At 62.3% G+C, this 27615-nt stretch overlaps 2 protein-coding genes across 2 annotated transcripts in view; one reads left to right on the top strand and one right to left on the bottom strand.

Annotated features, from left to right (window-relative positions):
- Window positions 1-27615, top strand: part of SLC5A10 (solute carrier family 5 member 10) — a 51550-nt gene that overhangs the window by 8637 nt on the left and 15298 nt on the right. Inside the window, 1 exon segment of the mRNA XM_032431847.1 lies at window positions 3458-3593. Within this exon segment, the coding sequence (XP_032287738.1) occupies window positions 3458-3593 (136 nt within the window).
- On the bottom strand, window positions 50-26964 carry FAM83G (family with sequence similarity 83 member G). The gene is made up of 5 exons (XM_032431846.1): window positions 26443-26964; window positions 13913-14080; window positions 6190-6314; window positions 4171-5416; window positions 50-457 (listed from the first exon to the last, which is right to left on the bottom strand). The coding sequence occupies exons 1-5, from the start codon at window positions 26962-26964 to the stop codon at window positions 50-52; spliced, it is 2469 nt and encodes an 822-aa protein (XP_032287737.1).

Here is a 27615-nt window from a genome sequence, read left to right as displayed (position 1 = left end):
CTGGGGCAGAGACCACGGACCGCACGGCTCCAGGCCCAGGGACGGGGTGCTAGGGGTCCTTGCGGTCCCGGGGGGCCTGAGCCCTCCGTTTAGAATCAGAGGAGGCCCACTGGCCACTGCCCGTCCTGGCCTTCAGGTGCTTCGACTGGGAAAGTTTGGAGTACGGGATTCCGAAAGGACTTGGCTGCTCTTCAGGGCGCCTGGCATCGGCCTGGGGGCTGGCGTTTCGGGCCGGCCTTGGGGTCCCGGGATCGGCCAGAGTGCGGGACATGGGGCCCCCCTTGACCTGCCAGGGGTATGGGCCTGCCATGGCCGGGCCCGCTTTCCTGGCAGAGCTCTGGGTGCCATCAGCAGCAGGGCGGTACCGCGCGAGTCCCGAGGTCCTCATCGGCCGCAGGAAGCCATCTTTCTCCCTGGTCCTTGAGGCAGGGACCCTATAGTGGGGGATGGGCTGGCCCTAGAAGAGAAAGAGCAGAGACAGTGAGCCCCCCAAGGGCTGGGGGCAGGCCGCAGCTAGCACACCTGGGTTTGCCTCCTGGCCTGGCCACTCACCCGCTGGTGGTCCTAGACAAGTCTGTTTCACTACTTTGTGCCTCAGTTTCCCCGAGTCCTACGGGAATAATCCCGCCTTTTGTGGTTATGATAAGGCAAGTTCCTGCTGTGCCTGCCCCAGCCTCCTCCATCCGTAAAGGCGGCTGGACGGGTTTGTTGGAGGGAGCACCTCAATGTGGGCCGGGGAAGTTCTGGTGAGCGCAGGGGCTGGGTCTTCTTCTGGAGTCTGACTCTCGCTCTCCCTGGGCTGTGAACACACCAGGGGACTGTGGGCAGTTCCAGGCAGCCGCCTGGTGGCAAAAGGTCTTGTGAAGCAAGAGATGACCATCTTGCCTCTGGACCTGGCTCCCCAAGGGCCCCACCATGGGCCTGAGGCAGCGAAGCCCAAGAGCCACCCCAGCCAGCCACTAGGGGATGAGTGAGGAGAGCCTTCCCTGCAAGAGAGGCCTGGCCAACCCCAGTCCCAGGCCACAACCCCGAGGCCCAGAAGGTAGACCTGGGATCTGCACCCGGAATAGAGTGACCTCCGCCATGGCCATGGCTCCCGCCCACGAGGGGAGTGTTCAGCGGGCTCAGTCCTGGCTCTCCCTCTCCCAGGCAGCAGGAGCTCAGTGTGTGTTCGCTTAAGGACCGTCTCTGAGCTGTGTCCATGGGAAGTAATCCAGGATAGGAGGCTTCAGGAACCTTGGGAGGCTGGGCCTCAGTTTCCCCAGCTATAACATGATTCCGGTCTCACACGTGGGCCTCTGGGGCACACACTGAGCTGACAGCAGGTGTCTACCCAGCATCCCGGGAGAGTGGAGGGCCTGCCCATGCCCCTTCACCCCAGGACACCTGTCATTTCCTCCCTGGCATGACACTGGCATTTCTGGGCGGGATATCAGTCAAGAGATTTTCCCATGAAGGCCAAGTGAGTCAGCACCCTGCCAGGCCTCAAGGTCAGGGCTGGATGCGCCTTACTGCCTGGATACCGAGGCAGGACGCTGCTGACCCCAAGGTGGTCCCGAGTACCACTGACACTGGGGCCTCACGGCCTGGCCTGACTTCCCTGTCGTCCTTTGGCTCAGGCTGGGTCTGCCCAGGGGGGACGGCCAAGCCTTGGCCCAGAACCTCACAATACAGGTACCCTTTGCACTGAACCCCACGTGGCTGGTCCTACTCCGCCGTGACCCTCAGCAGCAAGCGGGGGCTTGCAGGACGCCAACTGGCCACCGGGCTGGAGCAGCCCTCCGAGACGCCCGGTCTGGTCAGCACCAGGAGGCGGCTCTGTGCGCTGCGACCCCGGGGCTTTTCACTGGCTTTGGACTTTTCACTACCTCCTGGCTCGTCCGTAATGTGTAGCTGATGCTCTCAAACTCAGGAACAAGCAAACCCCGGCCCAGGAGGCAAAAGGCCCCATGGGCAGCGAGCTCGGCCATACCCCTCCCTGGCCTCGGTGGCCCTGTCTGAGCACCAGTTTTTGACAACCAGGCCGGCTCAGGACCTGCCCAGAGAGCGGCGCCAGGGTCCCTATGCTCGCGGGCCAGCATTGCACCGTGGCTGACCCTGAAGATGGACCCCAAGGAAGTCTGAACTCACGGAACCTGTGAGCAGCCAGGCACAGGCTCGGCCCTCTACACAGTGCCTCACTCAGTCCTGCTAGCAACCCCGGGGCTCAGTGGTAGTACCCCGTCTTGCAGACGAGGTCCCACAGCCTCGGGGAGCTTCAGTGGCTGGGCCTGGGGAGTGAGTGCCGGCTTGGGGCCGAGCCTGCGCTGAGACGTCCTGGGGAGGTGGGAGCCCGCTGACCCCGCAGGGAAGGTCCCGGCCTTGCTGCCCGATGCTCGCTCTGCTGGGGCAGTGGGCCTCAGCTTCTCCAGCTGCAGAATGGGGGGACGGCAGCTGCCCCCCCCGCCTCCCAGGGCTGGCCACCGTGAGCACAGAATACAATCATGAGAGTTGACGTGCGGGGTTTTAGGGAAATGCTTTCTCTCTCCCACGAGGAGAGCAGCCCCGGGCTCTGGCAAAGCACAGGACATCAGAGGGGATGAACTCCGGAGAACTGCGTCTAACCCCCTCCCTGTCCAGACAGGGAAACTGAGGCCCAAAGTCAGGCAAGGACTTGTCCCCAGTCAGAGGCAGCTGTTGGAGAAGCAGGATGGAAGTCAGCCTGTCCTGCACACTCGGGGTCACCACTCTGGCACCCAATAATGATTGTTCTACCAAGAGCCGTGTCTTAAAGGGAAATGCGGGGAACTCTGCATGCAGCTCGCATGTTTGGAAAATAAGTTAAAACCACAGATTCTTACTTCTGAACTGCAGCTGGTGATTTCAACTGCAAAACACCAAACATAAACTACTTAAAAGCTGCAGATTGTCCAACCATGTGAACGTACTAAAAACCACTGAATTGTACCATTTGTGTGGCTGAACTACACAAGAATTCTATCTCTGTGAAGCTGTTTAAAGTTACACTTAAGGGGCGCCTGGGTGGCTCAGTTGGTTAAGTGACTGCCTTCGGCTCAGGTCATGATCCCAGGTCCTGGGATTGAGTCCCGAATCAGGCTCCCTGCTCGGCGGGGAGTCTGCTTCTCCCTCTACCCCTCCTCCCTGTTTGTGATCTCTCTCTCAAATAAATAAATAAAATCTTCAAAAAACAAAAACAAATAAAGTTACACTTAAAAAAAAAAAAAACAGAAACAAAAGGAAATCATGTCAGAGCTGGGAGGAATCTCAGAAGCCGTTGGTTCCAACCGATGCTTCCGGTTGGATTGCTGTCGGGCATCAGGCTCAGTTCTCTCAAGCAGCTCTAGGGCTAGAGGGACGGCACCCTATCTCCTGCCACTCCCTGAGGCACAGCAAGGAGAAAGCCCCCGACAGGCGCCCCTGAGGGGGCCTGGGACTCACCCCCTCCTCGTGCCCCCAGGTCATTGTGCAGCGGTCGCTGTCGGCCCGGGACCTGAACCACGCCAAGGCAGGCTCCATCCTGGCCAGCTACCTCAAGATGCTGCCCATGGGCCTGATCATCATGCCAGGCATGATCAGCCGTGTGCTGTTCCCAGGTAGGACAGGCACGGGGGGCTGGGCTGGGGCTGCGGGGGGCCCAGGCTTCTGGGTCCTGGACCTGCAGCGGTCACCAGGAGGAGAGGCAATGATGAATGTGAGCCAGGGGAGAGGGGAGGAGAGTGGTCCCCTGGGCCCTCATCAAAGGGACTGACATGGAGGTGGCTTGACATGAGGTCCAGACAGGGACCACTTACTGCTGGGTGACCTTGGGGGGTGTAAAGGACATCTCTGTGCTATCAGCAAATAAGGGAGTGGACCACACGGCAGGGCAGAGTCAACTCCCTAGAACTCCAATGTCTGAAATCTCTGGGTATTTTAAGCGCGTTTCCTTTTGGCTCCCAGTAGCTGGCTTCGGTTGCCTTTACGGGGCACAGGGGCTCCCCAGCGTCGGTAGGGACCAGCCACATGTGTGGCCCTGCGTTGTTGCTACCTGCCCCCCGCCCCCGTTCATCAGTTTCCCCATCTGTCGCACGCAAAGCCATCCGATCTGGGGATCCGGTACCCCAGCAGACGACCACTCTGGCTGCTCAGGCCTGGGGGAGGGACCCCTCAAGGGCAGGGACCCCGACTCACCTGTGTCTCCTTGTCCGTGGAATTCCGAGCCTGCGTCCTCCTCGGAGTACCCGCCTCTTCTCTCTCCCAACCTGGGGCCCACGGCGAGCCACCCAGGGGTCCACCAAAGGTCCCATGGGTCACATGGGGGGCACTCAGCTGTCGGCGGGGGGGCTGGGCCGGCCCGTTGGCTACCTGCTCGGAGTGGCGCCTCCGGAGAGGGGCTGAGCGCCCCCTCACCTCAAAATACTCGTCTGACACAGAAGAGGAGGCCACCGAGGGCCGCCGGGGGCTGGGGCCATGGCCAGAGCTGCCCGAGAGGCTGTCCTGGTCACTGAGGGTCACGTAGTCATCATCATCTTCTTCCTCCTCCCCATCTAGCCCATTGGGGATCACCGCTCCCTGGCCGTCAGGGTCATCCTGGGTCACAGACAGCTGCCGCTGGAGCGGGGCGTGGCCTGGGCCCGGTGTCCTGGGCGGTGCTCCATCTGTCCCATTCTGGGGCGTCTCCTCTTCTGGGGTCTCCAGGGCCCAGTCAACACCGCCGCTGTCCTGGGCAAGCAGCTCTGCCACAGGGACTGTCCGGGGCTTGGGCATGGGGGGCTGTGGCTCGGGGTCCCCCTGCGGAAGGCCGTTCTCCGCTGGGCCCCCGTCCTGGGGGGCACTGGGCTCGGGGCTGGGGCTGCAGTCCTGGCTCTGCTTCCACAGTTGGTTGCTAGCTTGGGACGTGTCTCGGATCTTGATGCGGTTCATCTGGCTGGGCTGGGGGTTCCAGATGTTGGGGTCGATGATATTGATGTAGCCCAGGATGTCACTGCCGGGCTCCGGGTCCGGCTCCACCCACGTGGGCAAGTACTCGAACATGTTGGCCCGCTCCAGGTTGAGCAGGCCGGGGTGGACGGGCGGGGGCGCCTCCGGGACGTCTCTGGGCCGCTCGGCCAGGGTGGCGCCCCGCAGTCCGGGGGGCTTCTTGATCTCCTGCTTCTCGGAGGACGTCTTGGCGATTTCGTCGGCGCTCTTGGCCTTGACCAGCGCGTACTTGGGGTTGACGAGTTTCTTGGCTACGGTGCCCGAGGGCACCAGAGGCACCACAGAGGGCAGCACAATGGGCTCGGGCTCGGGCTCCTTCTCCATGGGGATGTCCTTGAGGCTGACGCCGTGGGACATGAGGTACAGCTCCTGGAACTGCCGGTCGAACATCTCCACCACCTGGCCCGACAGCACGGAGATCACGTTCCGGTCCGTCCTCGCGGCTGACCACGTGAAGCTGTAGCACAGGGAGACGGGGCGGCCTGGTCAGGCACAGGGGGGGCCTGCTTCCTCCCTCTGGCCTCGGGTCCCCAGTCTAGGGAGTCCCCAGCCACAGCAGCGGGCGTGTGAGCAAGGCCCCGAGCACCCAGAGGCTGGCGCTCATCAGACTGGCTACGGGGGCCTGGATGGAATCGAGAAGTGAGCACAAGCCTCGGGGTCAGACCTGAGTCTGGGACAAGTCACCTGCACCGGGGCCGCTCCCACCCGTGTAAAATAGCAGTGTGGCGCTCCTGCGGGCTGTTAGAGGGCCCCGTAAGGCCGCTCATGGGATGCACGGTACAGCCCCGGCGCCGTCCAGCACAACAGGGGCAGGTGCTATCCTCGGTGGCTTGGCTGCGTGGACAGGCATGGCTGGGGACAGCCCGCCCCCCACCCCCGCCGCCCCCTGCATGGCGGGGTTTGCAGAGCTGGGCCACGGCCATCCTCGTCCTGGCCCATCCCTGAAGGTGGCTCTCCGAGTGACCGCCCCGTGTGCTTGGCCCACACCCACCCCCAGGCCGGTGACACCTCTAGGTTGGCACAACAGTTTTGGGGACAGGAGCCCTCCCCTGCCTGCTTCTGGAGACAGGCGGGCGGCGTGCGGGCGTGCCCCAGCCCCGCTCACACCTCAGCAGTTTTGGGACCCATGAACCGGAATAACCAGGGTGTCATAAGGCAGGATGAAGGGCAGAAGCCAGCTGGGAACAGGAGCCACCTCTGTCCCCGGCCCCCAGAAAGCTGGAGAGTCACCTGTAGGAACCACAGATGGCCCGGTCTCCATCCACGAACATGAACTTCTGGGCCAGGGCACCCTTGAACTTGGTGGCCGACCGTGTGAAGAACTCCGTTCCCCCGCTGCTCCGCACCCTGAGATTCTGTGTTGGGGGACAGGAGGCAGAGTTATGTGACCACAGCCCTGACCACACTGGCGGGGGTGGGGGTGGGCAGCAACTTGTGCCCAGGGCTCAGGCAGGGCTTCGGGGAGGGGGTGCGGGGCGGGCTGGAGGCACGGGGTGGTGTGTGTGAGGACCACAGGGTCCCGGCCAAGGCGCAAAGTGGTGGGAAGACAGAAAGGAGGGTGGGGCTAGTGACAAAAGGCGTGGCGCAGGATGGCCTGGGCGTGGCCTGAAGGCTGTCCACAGAGCAGACGTGGGCAGGACAAGACGTGCGTGGCCAGGCCAGCATGGGACAAGCCATCGCAGGTGGCGGGAGGCCGTTGCAGGGTCTTGAGCAGGAGGGGCGTGCAGACACGTTTTAGAAAAGTCCCACGGGGGCTGTGCAGGGATCGGGGTATCGCTGTCAGGCAAGTGTGTGGCTTTCCCAGGGCGAGTGGCCGGCCGGGCCCCTCTCCCTGTCTTCCCTGCACACAGCTGTCTCACTGTCCCCACTGAGCCCTGCTCACTGAGGACCAGGCTCGCAGCACTCTCCTACTTTCTCACGGGCCAGCTCACCGCCTGCCACCCAGCAGTGGTTCAGTAAATGGTCAAACCCCACTCCTCACCGGGCTGGTCCTGTGGCTCAGGGCAAGCCAGAAAGGCCCCCGCGCAGGTGCGAAAAGCCAGGGTTAGGGCACGGCAGGCCCTGGGAAGGGCAAAGAGACCCAGGAGTGGAGGGGACCCCAAAGTAGAGCCTCAGGATAGGAAAGACCCTTGGGCTCATTGGTGCAAGCACTGCCCCTGTTAGAAACCCAGGCTCCCGGCCCCCCGTCCCCTCCCCGAGACGTGCCTCTGGAGGACGGGTGGCAGACTGCGAGTTTCAGGTTTACCGCAAGCCCCAGTGAATCTGACACCTGCCCAGGGCAGAAACTCCCTCGGCAGCATCCTGCCGGTCCGTCTACAGGTCCGTGACAGGAGTCACTCCCTCCAGAGGGGGTCTGTGCCGACTTCACTCCCTCCTCGACCCCTACCCAGCTGCAGACCGAGGGGATGGTGATGAGGACCCTGCACTGGAGGTGGGGGAGGAGGCAGAGTAGTAAGAACCCCGGCTCTGGGGGAGGGGCTGGGGAGGCTCCCGGGTATAGGCTGACATCCGGAAGGCGGGGATGAGTGGGTCGGGTGGGAAAAGGGTGCAGCATTCCAAACGTGGGAGCACAAAGGCCTGGCAGCAGGAGCGGCATCTAAGACCTGGGAGGACTTCCTTGGCGGGAGGACAGTGGGTGATGGAGCCTGCAGAGCAGGCTCAGCCACATGCCAATGAAAGACCCTACCCCTGCTCAAGTGCCTGGCTCTACCCTGGGGGCAGTAGGGAGCCATGGAAGGATTCAGAGCGGGGAGTGATGGAGTTGGAGCTGCCCCTCCAGAATAGCGCCAGTCCTGGCATCCAGCGGGAGGGTGAATGAATGGGGGGTGGGGGGGTGGGCAGGAGGTGGACAGGGAGGGGGTTTCTGTGAGTGACGGGGTGCACGGCCTGAGTCAGGGCAGGGGCGACAGGGAGGAGGGAATGGGTCTGAGAAAGCCGGAGCCTGCCCTCCATGCGGGCCCCCAGGCCAAGGGTGCTCCTGTGTCTGTTCCTTCTGTGACAGGTCCCAGACCCCTCTGCTGGGCAGCCCCAGGGCGGTATCCAGAGGTTACGCGGCCGGCATGGATGCCCACCTGGCCGTGGGATGAATAATCGTTTGTTGTGGGGCCCAGCCCAGTAGGTAGATAAGCCTCTAGTCCCAGGGCCGGCTCCCCTGCCCCCCAAGCTGCCTGTCGGTACACAGCCAGCTCAGCAGGAAGCTGGCCATAACCCAGGACAATTAGTGCTCGTGACTTTGTACCCAACACAGAGCACGCTCGGGGACCAGAAGTTGGAACAAAGATCCTGGAGGCGGTTTGAGGCCTTCCCCCATCACCTGTGCCCGACCACAGCCCAGCTCTGTGGCTTCTGTGGCTCCCTGCCCAGAGCTCTGCCTGCTGGGGCCACAGGCCTCTCCTTGGCCTTGAAGAACAGCCCCCAGCCTTAGTCCCGCTCTCACCAGTGTCTGCCCCCGCCCACCCCAAAGCCTGTCCCCGTGAAGGGCTCAGAAGGTCACCACCTACATCTCAGAAAGACCCAACTCCAAGTGAGAGGCCTTGGCTCCCCTGATTTGCTGTGTGACGCTGAGCAGGTCCCTGGGCCTTCATTTCCCTGCCTGCGCACTACACAGACGGCCTCAGACTCTAAGGCCCATCCGATCTGGGGGCCGGCAGCAGCAGGTGGGGGCTTGCACCCCCCGTTCCCATCATGGCAGCTCCCCTGCCTGTTTGTTCCTGGGTGGGCCCCGCCCCGTGGGATCTGGCCCAGATGAGGTAACGTCTCAGGACTCAGGGCTCGGGTGCGCAGAGGTAGGGGATCCCACAAAGCCGCATTGTCTCTGAGCCCCGGGGCATCCCCAGCAGAGCATGTAACAGGCAGGGTGGAGGACACCCAGGCTGGCTCCCGTGGGGCGCCTGGGGCAAGGCCCTGGACTCTCTGGAATCTCAGCTTCCTCAGGCACAAAAGGGAGGCAGAGATCAGTCCCTGCGAGGACCTCAGGGGAGGACAGCTGGGCAGCGCTCCGTCCGCTCCAAGAGTGGCTTTTGCCCCAACCACTGGGGGGCACGACGGGGTGGGCACTAGGCCGGGGAGGACCTGCAGGTGCCCCGCCTGCACCCCCCACTGGGCCTCCTATGCTCACAAAGAGGCCACCTGACCCCGTACCAAGCTGCCCAGGGCCCCACGTGGGCCGGTGGTAGGCAAAGGGGACAAGCCCAGTCCCCTGCCGGAGCAGGGTGAGTCACTCGGGCTCTGGTCAAACATGGCTCCAGTCCCAGCTGGGCCTCCCTGGGCCTCAGTTTTCTCACCTGTGAAGTGGGCCCACTGAGCCTTCTGCTTCAGGGCTGCTGTGAAGCCTGACTAGAGCCACGATGCAGGGGGTGAGAACCAGCAAGGTGCCCGGCACTCGACGGGTGCTCCACGAATGGGAGGTGACAAAAGATGTGATAGCTCGTGTAGCGTGACAGGGACGTGACCCCTTCTGCTCGTGGGGGGAAAGAGGGGACTGACATGGAGGACCAGAAAATACCTAGAATGTCGTGGGTCAGGCCCAGGGAGGCCAGGACCGCCAGCCATATGTGATGGTCGCGGGGGGCTCAGCGAGGGGGCGTGACCGGCCCACAGTCTCCCAGTCGGTGGGCTCCAGCCCCCCAGCTGTCCCGTGGTGGCTCTCTGCAGGGGCCTGCTGGCATCTCCTGGGCCCAACGGGGAGTCGGGAGGCCCAGAGGCCCTGACCAAGCCTGGCTGGTGACAGCGAGATCGGGCCAGCTATGCAGACTGCAGGGGACAGAGAGCCCATGTCCCCGTGTCCTGGGCAGCCAGCCAGCGTCCACTCGCCTCTAAAGGGCCTGTTTCACTCTCTGTGATGGGGGACTGGGAGCCACTCTCACCCTGGCCTCCCCATGCCATCATGAAGCTGGGATCAGGAGGGGACGGGGCAGCGCTGAACCAGCCCAGCTCCAGGGCCTTGATGTCTGAGGGGCTCCTGGCTCCTCCCCCAGGCTGGGTTGCTCAGCCCCGGCACTGCTGATATTCTGGGCCAGGTGATGCCCTCTGGCGGGGACTGTACACTGCACACGGCACGTTTAACGGTGTCCCTGGCTTCTACCCACCAGATGCCAATAGTCCCCTCCCAGTCGCAACCATTAAAAATCCTCAGAACGTTGACAAATGGCCCAAGCCAGGCAAAGCCCGCTTGGTCGAGAAGCACTGGCCCATTACAGAGCCAGGCCAGGATCAGAGATGGCAGGACAGCAGTGGGAGAAGCCCCGGGCGCCGGAACGGGGCCAAGGCGTGGACCCTGAGCCACAGGCTGCACCCCTGCATCCTCACCAGGGTGGCTGCAGCTCCCTCGTTCATCAGACAGAGGTCCGGCCTCAGCCCAGTGGCTGCCGGTTTTTCCAGTTTGGCGCCACAAAGCCGACTACCTTTTCAGATCAGCCAGGCATCTCGCTGCTCCGGTCCTGTCTCAGCTGTGAGGCTCGGTCCTGTGTCAGCTGTGAGGCTCGGTCCTGTGTCAGCTGTGAGGCTCGGTCCTGTGTCAGCTAGGAGGCTCGGTCCTGTGTCAGCTAGGAGGCTCGAGGCCCAGCCTAGCTTCCCCTAGCTCCCCCTGCCTCCGGGGCATCCGTCAGCCCTCAGTCTCACCCCGAATGTGGCCAGGTCACCTGGTGTGGCGCTGGGCCCCGTGGGGACCAGAGGGCTGGGTCTTCTTCTTGGGGCATGGTCTCTGTTTGTAATACGGGGCGCTCATTCCCACACTCCCTGCCTGAAGGAGTCAGGGGCCAGCTAAGCCAGCAGGCTGGGGTACTTGGGGATGGCTGGGACCCTCACACCCGGGGAAGGTGCTGGTGCATGGCCTGCCACCTCCCCTAGGAAGCAGGAGTGGGCTTGACCCGAGCAATGCAGCATCTGTTTGCAGAACTCAGAGCTCAGGAGGCACGAGGCTGGGGTGGGGGTGGCAGGCTGCCTGGAGGTGAGGGCGTGAAGGTGGCCCCTAGCCAGAACACAGCTGGAAGGAGGAGGGAAGCTCTTAAGACCAGAGCTGGGGTCTCATGAGGAGGGCTGAAGGACAGGTCAGGGAGAAGAGTTCATTACTGACTGCCCTGCCCCCACATGGCTTCCTTTACTCTTCAGAGCAGCCCTGCCAAATAAATGGGGCAAATTCCCATTTCTCAGACGAGGAAACTGAGGCCGACAAAGATTCAGTATCCTTGCCCAGGGTCACAGTGCAGGTGGCAGAGCTAGGGCTCAGGCCTGGCTCCCGGCACTGCCCAGACCGGTGCCCAACACCCCCCTGGGCACAAGAATGACCCCACCAGGCACAAGCTACCCCGGGCCCGTAGGAGCTGAGGGCAGGTCACTGCAGAGCTGGGCAGGGGCGGTGGGCGGCCGAGGGCGGGCCCAGGGATTACTGGCAAAGGAAGTGCTCCTGAGACGGGCCCGGGCCCAGCCGGCCCACGGGCAGGGAGGGAGGCCAAGCAGGCAGGCCCTCGACAAGGTGACACTTGGCCAGGGCCGGGCTCACAGGAGCCTCTGGCCACCTGCCCAGGCTGTGGAGGGGACGGGCTCAACAGCAAGAGTGAGGAGGTCAGGGTCACCCATTCTTTCCCATGAAGGGGCCCGAATCTCCGTGGCGTCCGGCTCCTGGGCACATCACTGCGGGGAGGTGGTGAGCAGGGACCCCTGGTTCGAGCTGCCCCGCCCCTGCTTTGGGCTATGGTCTCATTTCAGCCTAAAGTGTGGGGGGAGGCCGCATACCGCACCCTCCCCTGCCTGGGGCCTGGGGTTTATAATTCCTTAGAGCCAGCAGCTGCCTAACTGCCCTTACTTAGCACGTGGAATGCTTTTATAACCATTGTCTCCTCTAATTTCATCCTCAAACAACCCTATGAGGCATCATTATGGCCACGAGGCGCTGGAGGCTCAGGCAGGTGGAGCCGCGTGCCCCAGTCCCACAGTGGGTCAGCACGGTGAGCCCCCGTGGGCAGCACTGGGACCGCCCCAATGGCAGGTGCATCCTCAGCCAGGGGCGTCAGGCACCAAGGATCGTGCCCTCCTGGTCTGTGCCAACTTCTCATTTCTGGCAGTCAGGCTCAGCTGCTGACTTGTAGGAATGCCTCTGGGCGAGCCACAGCCTCCCTGAGGCCTCAGTTTCCCCACCTGCCATGTGGGAGCCTAGGCCGGGGGACCCTCAAGGTCCAGCTTGGGCATTCCAGGCCCCTAGGAAGCTGCGGGGCTGCAGCAGATTCTGAGCCCCCCTATCACACCAGGGAACAGAGGGCAGGGTAGGTGGGCGGGCAGTGAGGGCCAGGAGCCAACCTCCCAGGGAGGGAGCCGAGCAGCCCCTGGGACCACGTGCTCCGCCCAGTCCTGCCTGCCTCCCACTTCCCAGGAGCTCCGGAAGCTCTGAGCGGGCTTAACACTTGAGATTTCCCTACCGAGAAGACACACCAGACAGGGGTGAGGCCAGTCCCAGGTTCAGATCCCGCTTGGCATGGACAAGCCCACTCCCTGCGTCTTCATCCCACACGGGGCACGCATGCGGGGGCTGAGCCACGTGACGAGCACCCACTGGGCTCACGGCAGGATGTGGGGGGCGGAGGGGGGCCCGGAGGTTCTCTGATCTGCTGCCCACGGGGCAGAGGCTTCTGCAAGTCACCTTTCAAGAGACGCCTTTTCTACACTCCGGACCTCTCCAGCATGAGCTGTCTGTCCCGGGAGTCCATTCTCGGTGCTAATTACACGGCGGGCAGCGCGCGGGGCGAGCGTGGGGCTTGGGGTCAACCCACCAGGGAGACCACATAAAAATGTCCCAACAGCCACAGACTCGCTGCCCGGAGAGCTCATAGCCACTTGAAAGGGCTCAGCTGGGATGGGTGGGCATACCTGACGAATACCAACAAATTACAGGCGCAGGAGCCCAGCCCCTTGTTAACCAGCCTGGCGTCGCCCCTTCTCCCACGATCGTGTTCAGATCACAGGCCGGAAGCCCAAGGAAATCTGACCCGTCAGGAGCAGCTCTGGTGCTGGCCCCCACTCCCCTTATGCTTAACTTACTGGCAGCGAGTGACACCTGGACAAATTAACCAGTCAAGTGCCCAGGATGGGGCCGACCCAAGCCAAATTCTGTGAAAGTATTCGCTCTTGTCATGCATACTGATCCATACTCTCTGGGGACCATGCTGCACACGGCAGGGGCCGAGCGACAGCTGGGTGGAAGGAGGGCTCCTCCCGCCCCCAAACACAGGATCAAATGCAGGCTGAGTGCAAGAGCACAGCGACAGTGGCCCACCTGCCCCTCTTCGGGACCAGAGAGATCCTGGAGCCCAGAGACAGGCAGTGATGAGCTCCAGGACACACAGCAAAGCGGTGCTAAGAACCCAGGTTCATCCTGATCCCTCCCCCTCTGCTCCATTGTGTCCTTCCCTAGAAAGCCCTTTCTACCCTGCTCTCCCTCCTCAAATTTATTTCAAGTCTGCAGCCATCAGGGAAGCCTTCCCTGACCTCAGCCCGAGGAAGCTGCCTCTGCCAGAGCCAGATTCTAAAACCGGCGGGTAGAACATTATACAGAGAAAGATTCTGGCTTCAGCCCAAGAAATAACTTCCTGGGAGTCACAGCTCTCCAGATGTGAGCTGCGGGAGCCTGGGTGGTGAGCACCCTGTCACTGGAGGTGTGCAAGCAAAGACAGGGAATCAACGTGGCCTGGGCTGCTCGGAAATTATACGTGATAAAGAACCTTGCCTCGGCTCCAGCACCGGATTAGCCCTTAACCAGCGTTTATCTTATCTCTGACGGTCGGAGGTGGTGTCCTGTCCCTCTGGGTGGTCAGGCAGAGGTCAGGTGACCGCTTGGCAGGAGGCTCTAGGATGACTGACCTCTCTGTCCCCAGCATAGGGCTCCATCCCTAGGAGGCAGGTGCTGCAAGTGTTTGTGGACCCACCGAATGACCGCTCGGTCATTCCGGACCAGCCAGCTCACCTTCAGGTGCCCCAGGTGCATGCGGGCCCGCTCACACATGTGCAGGAAGTACTTGACGTTACTCTCGTCCACGATGATGTACACGGCCACCTTCCTCTTGAAGCCGGCGTCCAGCAGGTCCTTGAAGATGTCCACGTCGGTGAACATGTCCATGACCACGGCTATCACCTGCGAGCAGGAAGAGACCAGGGCTGTTGGGTGGCGAGGCAGTGGGGACTGGCGCCCTGCAGGACGCACAGCCCTCCCACACCCACCGCCCTCTCTGGGCGCCCCTGCTAGCCCTGCCCCACCCCCAGCCTCAGCACTGGGACTGGGCAGCGATGGGCTGGGGGCCTCTCTGGTCCCGAAGTTCTAGGGTTCAAGATTCTCCATCGGTGGCCCAGACTGGACTTCCTGGAGCCGCGGGCCTGGAGAAGCACATTCGGCAGGCCCTCTGTCTCTGTAGTACAAGACGACAGAAAACAAAGCCCCGTCTCCTGGCCGGTGAGGCCCGTGGAGGGAGGAGAGAATGCCTGGCAGCCAGGCAGGGTCTGCATCCTGAGGTTGGGAGCATGCTGGGGCCAGCCCCCGGGGCAGCCTGCCTTCCTCGTGGGTATCAGGGCGCGGCACGGGGGCGCCCCGTTTTGGTCCCTTCCTGGCTTGCATTCCCGAGCCAGAGCAGCCCACACCTTCACCTGCCACCGGCCACCCTGAGATGCCGAGGTGGACCAGATGTGTCAACAGCCAGGAGGGCAGCAGCTGGCACAGGTGTTCTTGAGGTCACCTGCGCGTCCCTGCCTGGCGCGGACTTGGCCAGGCTTCCCGCTACCACCTCTCCTGTCTGTCTGAACGGAGCCCAAACCAGCAGGTGTGCTCTATTACGTGACAACAGCGGACCTCCAGCCCCCTGGACCTGGCTCAGGGTGGGGCCCCAGAGGTCAGAGTGCATCCAGCCCAAGCCCTAGCCCCACGTGGGCAGTGACAGGCAGAGGAGAAGAACAGGGTGGTTGGGATGAGCTCACCTGCCTTGGGGGTAGTCAGCAGATGCTTGGGACGGCTGGGGCTCAGTGACCATCTCTGGCCCTCTCTCTCGTCCCTCCCTCCCCGTCCAACTGGGCAGCCAAGGGGAGCATATGGGGGGGCCTGGGCCTGCGGCTGACAACCAACACAGACATCCAGCACCCCCAGCCCTTCGAGACCGGCGCCACTGCCCTGTCCAGGGCCTGAGAACCTTCTGGAGAAGACTTAAGAGGCCAGGGACTTGGCCTTACAATGAGCTGGGAGTGGTCAGGCGAGAACCTACCCAGGCCCGCTAGGGAGCCAAGTTCACCCCCCACCCCCACCGCGAGGGTGGCCCAACAGGCTCCCCTCACTGGGATCTGTAGGCGCAGGGTGAAGGACAGGCAGACTGGGGCCTGCTGGGGATGAGTCCGCACACTCCGGTGAGCTCACCCAGCTGGCCTCTGCAGGCCCATGTGGGCTCCTCCCTGCCCTGCCCTGCCCAGGACACGATCTGTGTGACCCTGAGCAAAGACACCTAGCTTCTCCGGGCCCAGCTCTCTCTGCGGTCCAATGGGGGCAGGGGAGCTGCAGGACCAGCCGGGTTCCATCATGGCTGAGGCCCAAGATTCACTCCATTCTCTGGGGGACAACCGCTCGCTGGCTTTGGGTCTCTGAAGGGCTGTTTCAGGTGGGGCAGAGGGCGCGGTTACAGGCCAGGCAGGGGCTAGGACAAGCAAGGGGAAGCCAACAGAGGCAGATGCTGGTGCCAGTTGAGGAGGCGCTTTCTGACCCAGAGTGAGGCAGGGGTCTTGATAGGGAATGAGCTCCCCATCCCAGGAGGTGTTTAAAGAAAGGCCAGAGATCGTTTAGCAAGGAGGTGGCTGAGGGGACAGATGAGACACAAGGATGGCTGGGTGGGCTCATGATGGCCTTAGATTTCACCAGTTGAACGTGAGACCTTGAGGTGGGTGGGGTGGTAGCGGGGACTTCCTCACCTGGGCCCCCCCAGCCCCAGAGCCAGCCCTGGGAACCCCTTGGATAAGGCGCTCCTGGAGGCAAACAGCTTCACGTGCCACCCCGGAAAGGGCGCAGCCGACACGTTTCTCCTTGGAGGCAGACATCACATCACCCCTTGCTCCCTTGTCACCGCCATCCCCCACCAGATTGGTCAGGCCCGCTTCCAGGCCCCGCCTGCCGTGGCAGATGGGGACTTGCCCTGGGCCTGGGCTGGGGGACATGCCCCAGCAGGACCCACTCCTCCTGTGTCCTTCCCCATGTCTCCCTCCAGCAGGTAGCGGACCAGATCTGCTGTTGGGCTGGATCTGTTGGGGCCTGCCCCCCATGGTGGGTCCCTTCCATGGGGCCCTGGGGCTGAGCGCTGGCTCTCCCGGGGTACTGGGTTCGGTGCCAGGCGGTGGTCAGAGGAGGGCTTGTAACAGGGGCCAGCAGATGCTGGGAGTGGGGAGGGGTGCTTGGCGCTCCCTAAGCACTGGGATGATGCTGGGGGAGGGGACCAGGTGCTCCCCATGGAGGACCCCACAGCTTGTCCAGTCTGAGCCACAGAGGTTTCTTGGAAGCCCCCCCATCGTGCATGCCGTTCCCCGTTCTGTACATGGGAGAGCTGGGGCTGGACGCGCGAGGCTGGAACCCAGGTCTCGCGCTGCGGGATGGTGTAACGTTCAGTCCTCAAACACGCAGTGAGGCAGCGGTCACTGCTCCCATTTCACAGATGAGGAAACTGAGGCATGGAGGGATTCACTCCCTTGCCTAATTATCTTGGGTGGCCCAGCTGGCCCATGACACTGTGACTTCATCCAGGGCAGAGCCCCCATTCGGAGCCAGCGTGGGGCCTGGTCTACGGCGGGCCTCAGGGGGCTGCTGTCAACTGAGAATGTGACCAAATGGTCTGAGTTGCGGGAATGAGGGAAGCTCGGGACAAGCCACGGCCCCGCTCGGGCCCTCAGTTTCGGCATCTGCCCAATGGGGCTGTCAGCCTGGCTCACTGCTACGGTCTCTCCTGCCCACACATCGTGGCCGGAGCCCAAAGCTGCCGGCCCCACCCGGAGGGGTACAGCAGCTGCCCCCTGCAGCCCCAGCTCGCACAGACCCCGCAGGGGTCCCGGGCAAGGCCAGGGCCAAAGCCGTGCAGGCGATGAAGGGGAGGCTGGAATCTGGAGACTACCCTTGTCCCGCCGTGTGTTAAGAGACTGCACTGGGCAAGAGGCAGGTGGCCTGGGTCCCCGCTTTGAAGCTCACACCTCATGACCACAGGAACCAGTGTGTCCGTGTGAGCATCGGACCAACTGCCCAGTTGCCAGGGGGTGGGGTCGGCAGGCACGTGCGCATCCCGTATCCCAGGCTGGGCGTCGCTGGGGAACCGATGGGGCAGCGCCAGCCCAATACAGAACCGGCACAGAATGCACAGGCCGGCTCCCAAGGGAAGGAAGGTCTCCGGGGGTCCCCGTGCGTCTTACCGATGGGAAAGTCCTTGCTTGAAGAAAGGCACAGAACCAGGAGGGGCCAGACACCCGTGACAACCATCCCAGTTCTCAGCCCCAAAGGGCAGCGCAGTGGGGTCTGGATGATACCTAGGGGGAGCCGGAGGATGGCCGTGCCCCAGACGGGGGCCAGCCACACAGTATAGAAGTGGGTGAGGCTAGAGCAGAGGGGAACATGGCAGGATCAATACAGGCACTGGGCTTGAGCGCGCTTTAGACCCAAATGACCCCTGGGCTCTCTGGGGGGCAGGGGGCGGCGGTATATGCAAGCTCCCAAAATACGTCCCTCCAGTGGTTCCCCACACCTCCTTTTCCCACGCCCTCCCCATTGAGCACTTTCATTGTTCAGGTGGTTACTGGGGGGACTTGAACAAAGGGGGGGCAGCGTCTGAGCCACGCTCCCAGCTGCTCCCTGCCATTCGGGCATGCACCACGTCTGCATTTCTGGAAATGCCGCAGCAAACCGACCGAGTGGCATGCCGTCTCCTGAAGGCCTGGACTCTGAGAGCCAGGTCAGGGTCCAGCAGGTTCCCACCTGGAGCTCCCTCTCTAACACCTTCCCCACCCTCCCTGGCCATGGAGCTGCGTGGAGGAGGCTCAGAGGGAGGCAGCTCTGGTCTCTCCCTTCAAAGTGCTCCAGAGCAGACAGGGGAGACAGACAAGCCCCATCCACCCTGCAGCCCGGAAGCAGCCACGGAAACAGGGCACTGCAAGCACACAAGTCCCTGACCCTCCGTGGGCCTCGTGTCACCACCTGCAAAGTGTCGGAGGCGAAGAGAACCTCAGAGCTCTGGGTCTGTCCCACTAAGGCCCCAATGGACACCCAGATGGTGGTGGCATGGGCTGCAGAGTGTCCTGGAAAACGCGTGACCTCGGGCAAGAGCCTTAGTCTCCTCAGGGGGTGGTAAAATGCCCACCTACACAGATGAGATCAGCCCCAGGATTGCCTCAGCTACCTCCGAGTCTGGCAGTCCCCCTGAGTCGAGGAGACAGGGTGTGCTCAGAGCACGGTTGCCAGAATTTTCAGAATGGAGGAGAGAGGGCTGCAGGGAGCGAACACCAGACACCTACACAGGTGTTCCCTTGAGCCTTCAGCTGGTGACCGAGCATCACGTGCACGGAGGAGACCATCCAGACTGGGACAAAACTGCTGGAAAAAGGCAGCTGGAATGGTCACCGGTGCTCACGCAGGATTTAGGAGTCATTTACAATCCTCCTACCCCCACCCCTGGCTACAGTGCAGACCCCTCTAAAACTCAGGGCCTGCGGGAGAGTCCTCAGAAGGGTGTTACCTGAGTAGTGGGCAAATAAACCCTAGAGCAGAGGCCAACAAACTTTCTGTAAAGGCCACGTGGTAAATACTTCAGGCTTTGCAGGCCACATGGCTCTAACACACTCAACTCTGCCGTGATAGCATGTGGTCCATGGTCCAACTCTGACCCTGGGCTGAATCTGCTCTGGTCCCACCTAATAAAGCTGAAAAAACACCAAACTGAACCTCGAGATGTGAAACTAGTCAACAATTAAGATGAAAAATACACTGGATGGGATGAATACCAGATTAGACACCATAGAAGAAAAGATGAGTGAACTTGAAGACACATCAGTAGAAATGATCCAAAATGACCCACGGAAAGGGACTGACAAACCAGGATCGGCTCAGAGCATCAGTGAATGGGGCGGGGGGGGTCCACGTAGAGGATCTAGGATACACATAACTGGAGTCTCAAAAGGTGCGGAGGTGGAGAAGGGGTGGGGAAGACAGAAAAATGAAAAAATAATGTCCATCATTTTTCCACATTTCAAGAAAACTATCCATCCACGGTCACGGAAGTTCAGTGAGTTCCAGGCAGAAGAGACAGGAAGAAAACCTCACCGAGGGACATCAAAATCACATCTGAAAAGCAGCCAGAGAGAAAAAGACCTTCACATAATGAGGAACAGAGATAAGTAGGCTTCTCCGCAGAATCACCGCAAGCCGGGGAACACGGGAGCAACATCTTTAAGGCACTAAATGCAAAAACAGTTACCCTAGAGTTCTCTGCCCCAGGAAAATAGCTTTCCAAACCAAAACCGAAATAAGGACTTTTTCAGACCTACAGATGCTGAGAGAGTGCATCCCTGGGCAGACCCCGTGCAGAGAAGTGGTTACCAGCCCCGCGTACACATGGAGGGACTGAGACTCCAGAGGACTACAGTGGTCTCCCTGGTGGAGGCACAGGCCCCCCTCCCTGACTGGAAGGGCAGAGTTACTCCCCTACCCGCCCCCACCACATACCCCCACACCCCTGCCTCCTGGCTGCAGTGCTCCCGTCTCCCATGTCCTCGACGTGGCCTGCACCCCTTCCGTCCCCTGGTGCCAGCAGGATTAAGGAGACTGAAAGGCCTAGAAGGTTCTCCAGGCACTGGGGAGGACTCTTGGGAGCCCCTGGCCCCACCGTGGGGGGCATTGCTCCTGACTTCTGACACTCTCTAAACCAATTTGCCCATCTTCTGGCTTCCAAAGGCCTGTCCCCGGAGGAACAGCCTGGTCCTGCCTCCCAGGGAGGGAGTCTGCGTAGGTCATTACACCTGCTGACCCCAGCCAGGGTCAGGATAACCAGGCCAGCTTTCTGACACTCACGCAGGTGTCCCTTTTCCAGGGACTAAGGATGGGCAGCAGTGACCACTCCCATTTTCCAGAGAGGGAGTCCCTGTCCCAGAGCCGCACGGTCAGCTGGTGGCAGAGGCCTCTTGCTTAGGGCTCTTCCCTTGGGAGGGGAATCCTGTGTACATCCTAGCTGACTCCACCCGCTGACCCCCAGAGCCCCCCCTGGGTCCTGAAACAGACTCTTGATCATCAGCTCTGCCTGGAAGGTAAATGCCCCAGGGCCTCCTGGCTCTTCCACTCCTTCCCAGGGTGGCCCAGGGCACAGCCTCAGCTTCCCTTCTCAGTAACATGGGGGCGCGCAATGGATAACCTGAGTCTCTCCCTTCTGACAGTCATCAACCCTGGCGCTTTCCCCACCCTCTGGACTATTAAAACAGAAGCCTCATTAAGGCCAATTAAAGGAGGCTTGGGCCTCCTGAGTGCCAAATGGCTGCAGCAGGATGGGGTCAAGAGGCGCATACTGGTCACGCCCAGAGCCCTCTGTCCAGCGGCCCTGCCCAGCCCAGCCCAGCAGCGTGGGCCCTGCCGTGAGTCTCCAGCCTTCCCCAGATAGACATTGGCCCCCTCACCAAGGCTCAGCAAAGCTGCAAGGGAAAGGGGCCCTGGAGAGCGTCGGGGAGGGCTGTCAGGGACTGTGCCTGTGAATGAGCCGGGGGGACAGGCCTCGCCCCCTTCCCCTGCGAACTTCCAGGCCTGCAGGCATAGGGTCCAGCCAACCAGACCCCCACACAGTCATCAGTGAATGGCACCAGCTGAGGACTTTCAAATCGGAAAATTCGAAAGCCTGTAAAACCTCAGTTTCCCCAGGGTCCAGGAGGGACAGAAGCTGTAGTGTCATTGAGCAGCCTAATCCCCCAGGAAGACTGGCCTGGAAAGGGCTTGCCCAAGGTCATGCAGCAAGCCAGAGAAGGCCTGACGCCCCTGGGCCACCTGATGCCCACTCGTCTCTACTGCATTCCAGCGAGCCCCTGCTTGAACTCCTCCAGGACGGGGAGCTCACCACTTTGCAACCCAGACTATTCCCAGAGCGAGGCTGTCAGGAGAGAGGGGAGGATGAAGGAAGAGAGGAGAGAACTCGCATTTACGAAACGCCGGCTTGGTGGCAGACACCACACTGCACTCTCTCCGCAACTTTGATCCGGGTATTGGCAACACCGTGGCAGCGAGGGGGCAGGAACAGAGGGTGAAAGGGGCGAAGGGACTATCCTGGGGCAGCACGGCAAGGTAACAGCAGAGCTGAGGCTTGGCCATGGGTCTGCGTGGTCTGGAAGGCCCTCTTCCCACCGCCCCGCACTGCCTGTAGCCTGGGAAGACACCTAAGGCTGGAGAGCACCCAGAGCCACAAAGGAGGCAGGCCAGAGCCTGCCAGGACGAGGGGCAGGGTCCTGGAGTGGAGGGGCGGCCCTGCCCCGCACTCAGCATCCTCGGATCACTCAGGAGCTCGTGCGTGCTCACCACTGTTACTGTTGCAAGACAAGTGTCCAATCCCCATTTTGCAGATGAAGAAACTGAGGCCCAAGGCTACGCAGCAAGGGGGTGGCTGAGCCGGACAGGAGAACCAGGGGACTGAGAGGACCGGCCCCTTTCTGCTGGCCCAGCCGGGAGGACTCTCGGCCTCAGGATGAGCCTGCCGAACCCAGGAGACCAGGAGTGCCATGCAGGCCCGCCAGACCAGAGACCCTCAGGTGAAGGCCAGCAGGCCCTGGCCCGCTCTTAGCGCCCTAACCTCAGTATCCTCATCTGGGACATGAATACGACAGGGTCCCTGGAGGGAGGTCGGCTGCAGGAGGCTGGCAGCATGCGCCAGGCCCCGAGGTGCTGGCCCTCCTTCCTGGCAGAGCTGCTCCTGGCTCTCCTCAAACTCTCAATTAGATGCAAACGCCGTCGGGTAGGAAGCCTTTGGAGAGGATGGAGCTGACACCTGGGATTATGTTATCAGATCGTTCCCCACCTGGCAGGCGAGGGCCCTGGGCCTGGGTTGGGAATTGCTGGAGCAGGCAGGATGCACCTCCGTCGCTTCTAGGCCTGAGCCTGGGCCCGGCCCCTGCTCCTTCCAGGGTCCAGCGCACGCCACATGCACTTTGGGAACAGCTCAATGGGCCATCCCTGGGGCCTCTAGAGGACAGCCTCGGTGCCACCGAGCTCAGGGGAAGTGAGAGCCCTCCCTCCTGCTCCAGAGGGACCTGCAGGGGTCTCAGCCTCCGGTCGCCCTGTTCTCCCCAGTCCCGGTGTGGTCATACTTCTACTGGGCCCCCCCACCGTGCCCCCCCCACCGCGCCCCCCCCTCCTCAGGAGAGCCCAGTGTTTGGGAGCCTGATGGGGACACGCAGCCTCATGAAAGGGCTTTTACTGTCCTGAGTCAAGCTGGGGGCAGCAACCAGGCACCAATGCTCCCATTAGGGGCAGGGCCCAGAGAGTCCAGCCAAGACGCCGCTTCCCTTGGGGACAAGAGGCTCAGAGCCTGCAGACTAGGTTCTGGGCCCAGTTCCTCCGAGACGTCTGCCGTCTCTGAGCTGCACCAAGCCTCGGGTTCCTCATCCGCACTGAGGAGGCAATGCGTCCTTTATGCAGTCGCTGGGAGGGTTCCAGCGTAGGTAAAGTGCCCGCTCAGCACCTGGCATATGCCTGGCATTTAATGAGCGCCTCATCAAGCTGCTTTTATTCTCCGGGAGCCAACCCGTGAGGCAGGACATCAGCATGTGAAGGCAGGGGGCTGACAGGAAAGACTGCGATTAATCAGGCATCGGGAAACCTGGTTCCAGTCTCTTCCTGCTGCGTAGCCCGAGGCAAGAAACTGAACCTCTCTGGGTCTCCGTTCCCAAGCCCGGACCCGGCAGGCACGAGAAGTGGGTTCTAGTCCAGCCTTGCACACTCACTCTCCCTCGTACTCCCTCAGTGTCCTCACCTGCACACGATTCACCCCTGCCCCTGGGAGCTTCCCCGGACTGTCTGGGGTTGGCGAAGGGATCCCACTAGGGGCCTGCTGGGGGCACCCCCCCCCCCCCGCAGCCCCCCCCAGGACCCAGCCCAGCCTCACCCCTCTCTCTCGGAGGCTGCAGTCAAGCAAGGCTGGGGCTCATCCCTCCTAGGCATGATGCTACAGGCCCGACCTCTGGTATGCAGTTGGAACCCCGAAGCAGGTTTTTCCCCAGGTAAATCACTGGTCCCGGGGAGAAGGGGGGGCTCTGTCTCAGACACTTAGAGCCCACTGGGGCTGGAAGACAGCTCACAGAGCACAGGCTGCCTGCTCAGCGCCATATAGCCAGTTCAGTTAGACCCAGGACCCAATCTTCAATGCCCGTACCCATTTTACAGATGAGATGACTGGGGCTCCGAGAAGAGCTGGGGCTCGTCCTGGGTCCCCCAGCAGTGGAGGAAGAGCAGGGACTCTGGGCTCCTTGTACTGTGGCCCCCTAGTTTCGTTCTAGTGTTTTGGGAAAGGGGGGAGTTCAGCAGCCTCGCCGGGAACACAGCCTCTCCCTGGCGGCCACGCTGGGACGGGCTGAGTGTGTGCTGTGTCATTTCCCTGCCCCAGGGTCTGCCTGCCGTGCTGACGGGCCAGGCAGAGAAGGAGGAGGAGGTGGGCCGGGCCGCCCTGAGTCAGCACCAGCAGCCCCAGCCCAGGTGCCCCAGTGGGCAGGGGGTCAGTGTTCGGGCCAAGCAACCGGACAGCGGGCCCCCCATCCCAGGCCTGGGGAGGGGGGAGTGTTCTCCTCACATTGCTGCTGGGGGGGGTGGGGGAGGACACGGGGGCGAAGGTAAAGAGGTGATTCACGGGGAGAGATAAGGCAGGCAGAGCTCCCGGGGGCGGCGGGCGGGCAGGCCAGGCAAAGCACCTCGTCAGCATCCGCCGTCAGCATCCGTCAGCGGCTTGGCCGAGCGCTGGAGCCTGGGAAGCCGCAGGAGCAGGGCAGATGGGAGGGCTGCAGGCCGTGTGGCCGAGCTGCCCCTCCCTGCCCTGCCTGTCACTGTGTTCTGTCAAGGCCAGGATGGGCAGGGGACCCGTCCTGGAGTCTAAGGACAACACAGGCCTGGTCCCCACCCCTCCACCCAAGAACTAGCTAGGTGACATCGGCAGGGACGAACCAGTCGGGCCTCAGTTTCTACATCTGGAAAATGGGCAGATCCCACTAGCTGAAATTATAAAGCGCCTCGTGCCCAAAAACCAGTAGCTAGTGTCATTACGCCCGCCCCCCCCCCCCACACCAAGCTGGCCTCGGGTCCCTGGATGGATGTGACAGGGAAGCACAAAGGACGGAAAGCAGGGGCGTGGCTCACCATGGCGCTGGGGGTGTGAACAAGTCCCTCTTCTCCGTGCTCTCATCTGAAAGACCCCAGATCCTCCTGCTGGGTCCGAGAGGAGCAGGCAGTCTCAGCAGTGGGCCCCCATTCTCAGAGGGGTCAGGCAGCAATGCCAGCTGGTCAGGGGGCCCCGCCGACGGTGGTACCACACAGACCGGGGTTCCAACCCGAGATGGACCTCACCCTGCCACGTCACCTTAGACAGGCGACGCCAACAGCCTGGTGGGGCTTTTGTGGGGAGCAAATGAAGTTACAAGAGGCCCATGGGACTGCATGGGGTGGCTGGGTCTCAGCCCTGGCCACAGACACGTTGGGAGGATGCCCTGCTGCCCAGCCTGGCCCCGGGTGCCCCTATCTGGCCCCATCACTGGGCCAGGCCATCAGTCTTCCTGTCTGGGGCAGATTAGACTTGCTGGCCGTTCCCATGCCGAGCAGGGATCTGGTGCCAGTCTCCTTCCTACTCCTGGTGGGGAGGAGAGGGGTGGAGGAGGCAGAACCCTGGCACAGCAGGTCAGGGCCTCAGTTTCCCCATTTTTAAAAAAGGGGTCATGGGATCCCAACAGGCCCTCCCAGAGGACTGGGTTCCACGACCTCAAGTCAGACATGACGTCAGTTGCACCTGCCTACCCCCTAGCAGCTGTGGGGCGGATTATTCAGCCCAAGGGCTATGAAGGCCCCTTACTCCTCCCACTTTCCCTCCTCTTCCTGCAACTCTTCCTCACTCCGGTCACCCGATTCCATCTTCACAACGGCCAAAGACGCAGCTCCGTCCTCACCTCCACTTTACACACCAGAAACCCAAACCCCAAAGCTGCCTGGGATCAGGCCGAGAGCCAGGCTCCGAGACACAGGCTCTCCGACTCTGCCAGCCCCCTCAGGGGACAGGCACTCCCACCTTTCTAGAAACCTAACCCATGGCCACCTTGTCAGCTCCTGACCCACTTCTGGTTTCTCGGCCTAAGAGTTTCCCCAGGCCCTGTCAGCCAGGATGGTCCCCAAAGCCAGCGTTCTGGGCTCGTGCGATCTGCTGCCCTGCTCTGGGCCTGGCAAAGGGTTAGACTCTGCTAGAAATACCTCCACCAGCACAGACGTTGCTAATCGCTCAGCACCCTCTACTGAGCTCAGACCTGGTCTCAGAATCTTTCTCAACACAGCTCGCTTGGGCAGGCTTTATCAATCAGCTCGGGATGTGCTCTGAAACCACGGGAAGGCACTTCCCCTCGGCAGGAAGACACACCAGCTCATGGCCTGGCTCGGCACGTGGTGAGCACCCCTTCTCAGGATGTGCGTCAGTGCGTCGGCTGAGAATGACTACCCACACCAGGGATGCTGCCCGTCGCGGCCGGGGTAGAGAAGAAGCAACCCTTGGGGTCCTTTCACTGGCAGAATTCAACCCAGGTGGGCAACCCTCAGCTGACTTCACTGCGCTTCCACCCAAGGACCATCCCCGCCCCCTACATCCCAGCCTGGGAAGATTCTGCATTACAAAGCTCACAAAGAGGCTCAGAGAGGGTGAGCAAGTCACTCTCCGCTGCCCAGCGCAGCCAGGAAATAGACACATTTGAACTTGGACCTCCAGGCCAGCCTCAGATGGACCCAGGCTACTTTTTAGTCTCCGTGCCTCCTCCACCACTCCAGACTCTCTCCACCACCCAAAAAAAGCAACAACAGTGTTTCACGGCGTGCGTGAGAGCTTCCTGCTTCGCAGGAATGAATCAGAGTCCTGTCGAGGGACAGTAAGTGAGAGAAAACCCCGAGATTCCTCCCTGCCCCACCCCATCACAGCACTTTCTTCTGGAGAAACTGCTTGCCTGCCGGGTCTGGGGAAATCAGAATGCGCACCGCCCCCCAACAATGCACAAAGGCCCTTTGAGATGGGGCAGCCCATGGTCACCCGCCAGAGGACCCAGGTACCCTATCCCTGTGCAAAGACACTGAGGAATCCCAGGAGGGCAGGGGAGGAGGCAGCAAAGAGAACCACGGGGGGACGGTGTTTCGGTCTCCGTATTGGTGCTGTGAATCAACGCGCACTGAATTGGCAGAGATGCTGGGGGCCGGCTTCCCCTCGGGGGGACCCCCCCCCCCAGCAGCTGGCTCACCTTCTGGGCCTGGCTGATCATCTTTCGCACCACCTCTTTGATGTGGGCCTGCCCATCGATGGGGGGCTGCATGTAGACGCTGGCCCGGGTCACACCACGGTAGGCAATGGTGTCGGGCCAGCCCAGGTCCAGCTGGGGGATGGATCGGTCCGACTTCTGGGGCCAGTACTCCAGAGAGGGCAGTGGCTCGGCCTCAATGGGGTCCCCACCCGCCCTGCTGGCCTCCTCGCTGTCGCCAACGCCATCGTCCTCAGGACCCCGGGGCCGGCCGGCACCCCTCAGATCCTCGGAGCCTGGGTCATACACCTCAATGGTCTCCAGGATGCGCCTGAGCTCCAGCTCCGACAGGAAGTCCCGAATGTTCTCCCGATTCAGCACCTCGTAGAAAGCCTCCCTGCCGCGGGCCACCAGGGCCTCCAGGGCCAGCCGCTGCTCCTCGCTGTAGAAGAACTCGGGCTTGGACTCGCTGGAGCGCCAGTTGACGTGGCTGTCGTCCAGACACTGCACCTGGGAGAAGGCCATGTTGCCACTGCCCCGACGCCTGTGCCGGGGTGGGCGGGCGACAGAGCACTCGGCAAGGTCCGGCTCCGAACTCCGGCCCGACTTCGGCAGGGCGCACTCTGGGACTCCACCGGTGCCTCAGCAGCTCTGCCCATAGGGAGCCTGCGGGAGAGGCCAAGTGAACGCAGAGGCCAGGTCAGGGTGCAGGCGGGACCGGGGAGGGGCGACAGGGCGGGGGCGGGGCGGCAGTGGGCGAGACGGCGGGGCGGGACCCACGCCTGGGCGCGGTGTGCCTCTCTCGGTAGGGGCCGGGGGGACCCGCATCCCGGAGGAACTGTGGGGCTGCCTAAAGTCCTAGGCAACTTCTGGGAGGAACCAGAGCAGGCAGGGAACTTCCCAGAAGTTTCCAAGAGTGGGGGTGGCAGGGCACAACTCGGACGGCCGCTAGACCAGCTCGGCGGCGCCCCGCATTCCGACAGCTTCCGGGAAGGGCGCGGGGGTCTTAAAACCTGAGGGCGCCACGACCCCGCAACCCGAGAGGGCTGCCCGGAGGAGGCTCGGGGAAGCGCGGCTGGCGGGCCCGGGACTCGCTTACCGGGCGGGCGCGGGCGCGGGGCACAGCCGGCAAGGAAAGCCGCGCTGGCAGAGCGGAGCGCACCCGCGGCGGCTACG

Source organism: Phoca vitulina, unplaced genomic scaffold, assembly GCF_004348235.1.
Source record: "Phoca vitulina isolate PV1807 unplaced genomic scaffold, GSC_HSeal_1.0 scaffold47, whole genome shotgun sequence".
Classification (NCBI taxonomy): domain Eukaryota; kingdom Metazoa; phylum Chordata; class Mammalia; order Carnivora; family Phocidae; genus Phoca; species Phoca vitulina.
This window is presented reverse-complemented; position numbering and strand designations above follow the sequence as displayed.

Excerpts from the sequence above, each read along its gene's own strand:
- FAM83G (XM_032431846.1), bottom strand. The coding sequence starts at position 26,964 with ATGGCCTTCTCCCAGGTGCAGTGTCTGGACGACAGCCACGTCAACTGG. Across the intron at positions 5,417-6,189 it reads GCCATCTGTGGTTCCTACAG|CTTCACGTGGTCAGCCGCGA; the intron begins GTGACTCTCCAG and ends CCTGTGCTACAG. Across the intron at positions 458-4,170 it reads CCACGGACAAGGAGACACAG|GGCCAGCCCATCCCCCACTA; the intron begins GTGAGTCGGGGT and ends TTTCTCTTCTAG.